At 36.9% G+C, this 2,470-nt stretch overlaps 1 protein-coding gene across 1 annotated transcript; it reads right to left on the reverse strand.

The window, feature by feature from the left end:
• Positions 1-331: 331 nt before the first annotated feature.
• Positions 332-2,470, reverse strand: LOC109185157 (premnaspirodiene oxygenase-like). Its single transcript, XM_019335134.1, has 2 exons — positions 1,496-2,470; positions 332-988 (listed from the first exon to the last, which is right to left on the reverse strand). The coding sequence occupies exons 1-2, from the start codon at positions 2,390-2,392 to the stop codon at positions 374-376; spliced, it is 1,512 nt and encodes a 503-aa protein (XP_019190679.1). The 5' UTR covers positions 2,393-2,470; the 3' UTR covers positions 332-373.

A 2,470-nucleotide genomic window follows, 5' to 3' on the forward strand; every position in this document is an offset into this window, starting at 1 on the left:
TTCTCCCTTACCCAATGTTATTGTGAATATACATTTTATCATTCCTCATATGACTTGGACTGTACTATTTGTATTATTATAAATATGGAGTACATTTCTTCGTGTACATTATTGTAAATCAGATAGTTCAATAATAAAAATTTTCTCAGAATTATTGTTCTAATCTAATTTGTTTATGAATTATAAATTCAAATATGCTTTATAATTTGCAAACCAAAATTTATTCAAAATAAAATAGATCATTATATTATAATCGTTATAAAATATAATAAAATAAGCTTATTAAACATCCAGACCATGAATTATTTGCAAAAAGAAAAAAACACACACGGCACACATAAATACTTAATTAAATCAATAATCATTTCAAGGCTCAAAGATCGACAAACGGCCTAGCAATCAAGCAAAGATCCATTTTCTTGGATGCAATGACACCAATTTCCTCAGTCATGTCTAAATCTTTAGGACTAATTCCGTCGGGGAGTTCCCAGTTGAAGTTGTACAGTAAACCAGCCAAGGAATGTGAAATGTTAGTATAAGCAAATGAAATTCCAGGACACATTCTTCTCCCCGCACCAAACGGTATGAACTCATAGTGATTCCCCATGAAGTCCACAGAACTGTTTTCAAATCTCTCTGGCTGAAATCTTTCTGGATCTTCCCAACTCTCAGGATTGGTTGCTATAGCCCAAGCATTAATGATGACTCTAGTCTTAGGTGGTATAATGTACTCGCCAATCTTAGCTTCCTCCATGCTTTCTCTAGGGAGTATAAGTGGAAATGGAGGGTGGAGTCTGAGGGTTTCTTTTATCACAAGCTTTAAGTAAGTTAGGTTTTCCAAATCTTTGTCGTCAAAGGTTTTCTTTCCCTTTAAAGCTTGTCTCACCTCGGCTTGTGCCTTAGCCATCACACTTGGTCTCTTTATCATTTCAGACATTGCCCAGATAATTGTTGTGGCAGATGTGTCAGTCCCAGCAGTGAACATGTCCTATATTTTGAATGAAAATATATACAATGTCACACACTTATCTACACGTATAATAGAGTTTCACACTTTGTACGATTATTGTGTTACTTTGAATTCTGGTGCTTAACTTTTAAATTTATCATTTCCATGGATAACTATAATTTTATAAAACAAAACCAACCTCTGTGAGATTTTAATCCAAGCCAATATTTTTTTTTCTATTTGAAAATATGAAAAACCCTTTCTAAAATAGTAAAATATAAAATAAAATTTGTGAAGAAAAATGAGAGTGACATAATAGAGGTGTGAAATTGAAAGATTTTAATATTGGTGTTTGGTTACGTATAACCTATAATCAATATAAAGGTTTTAAAAATACAATAACAAAAATCAATGAAATTGATGTTAAGATTGACGATGAAGTGAGACAATGTAGTGAAGAAGTGGATGAAGTGAGGAGAGACGAGTGAGGAATTGATGAAATGAGAAGAATTATTTGAAGGAGTTAATTTGGAACAATAAACTTACATTGATGACTGCTTTGATGTTATCTTCTGTGATGGGAAATTGAAGCTCCCCACCTTCCTTCACTCTTAGTAAAACATCAACTATATCTTCATCTTTTCCACTACTATTATTTCTGTTTGCTAGGTGGTTCTCTTTGTGCTCTCCAATGATGACATCAAAAATCTTATCCATCTCATAGTACACCTTCAACAGCTTGGGTTTCATCCCACTAATGTAATGAATCCACTTCTTGGACGGGAACAAATCGCCCAAATCAAACCCCCCAGCCAAGGAGACCACTTGTTTCATAAGGGCAATGAACTTTTCTTGATCTTCACACCGCACTCTCCGAAACGCGACCTTAGCAATAACCGAGCTCGTGAACCAACTCACCTTTTCCGTCAAGTTGATCGGAAACCCTGTCTCCGACGACAACCTTATCGACGATACGAGGTTCGAGAGCTCTTCCTGTCGGAGAGAACAGAAGGATTTCACCATCTTCGTGCTCAAGAGCTCCAACACACATATCTTGCGCATTTGCCTCCAGTAATCTCCGTAGGGCGAAAACACGACGTCTGTGGATTCGTAAAACACGATATCCAGCGCCATCATCTTTGGCCGGCTGGCGAAGACGAGGTCGTGGGTTTTAGTTATCGCTCTCGCCAGTTGAGGAGACGATATGACGACGGCGGAGATCTCGCCCAGCTGCAAGTGCATTATGGGTCCATATTTTCTTGATAAATTTCTGAGAGAACGGTGTGGAAGCGAGCCGGCTAAATGGTGGAGGCTTCCGAGGAAGGGTAATTTCCATGGACCTGGGGGCAACTTTTGCTTTGCTGCTGGTTTTGATTTTGCCCATAATATGCATATGCAGAAGAAGACGAAGAAGAGGAAGAGAAAATAATAGATGAGCTCCATTATTTTTCAGAAATGAAAGACGGATAGATGCATATATGTTTATTATTAAACTTCATTGTTGCAGGTATATATATAATT

This window comes from Ipomoea nil, unplaced genomic scaffold (genome assembly GCF_001879475.1).
Source record: "Ipomoea nil cultivar Tokyo-kokei standard unplaced genomic scaffold, Asagao_1.1 scaffold1317, whole genome shotgun sequence".
Classification (NCBI taxonomy): domain Eukaryota; kingdom Viridiplantae; phylum Streptophyta; class Magnoliopsida; order Solanales; family Convolvulaceae; genus Ipomoea; species Ipomoea nil.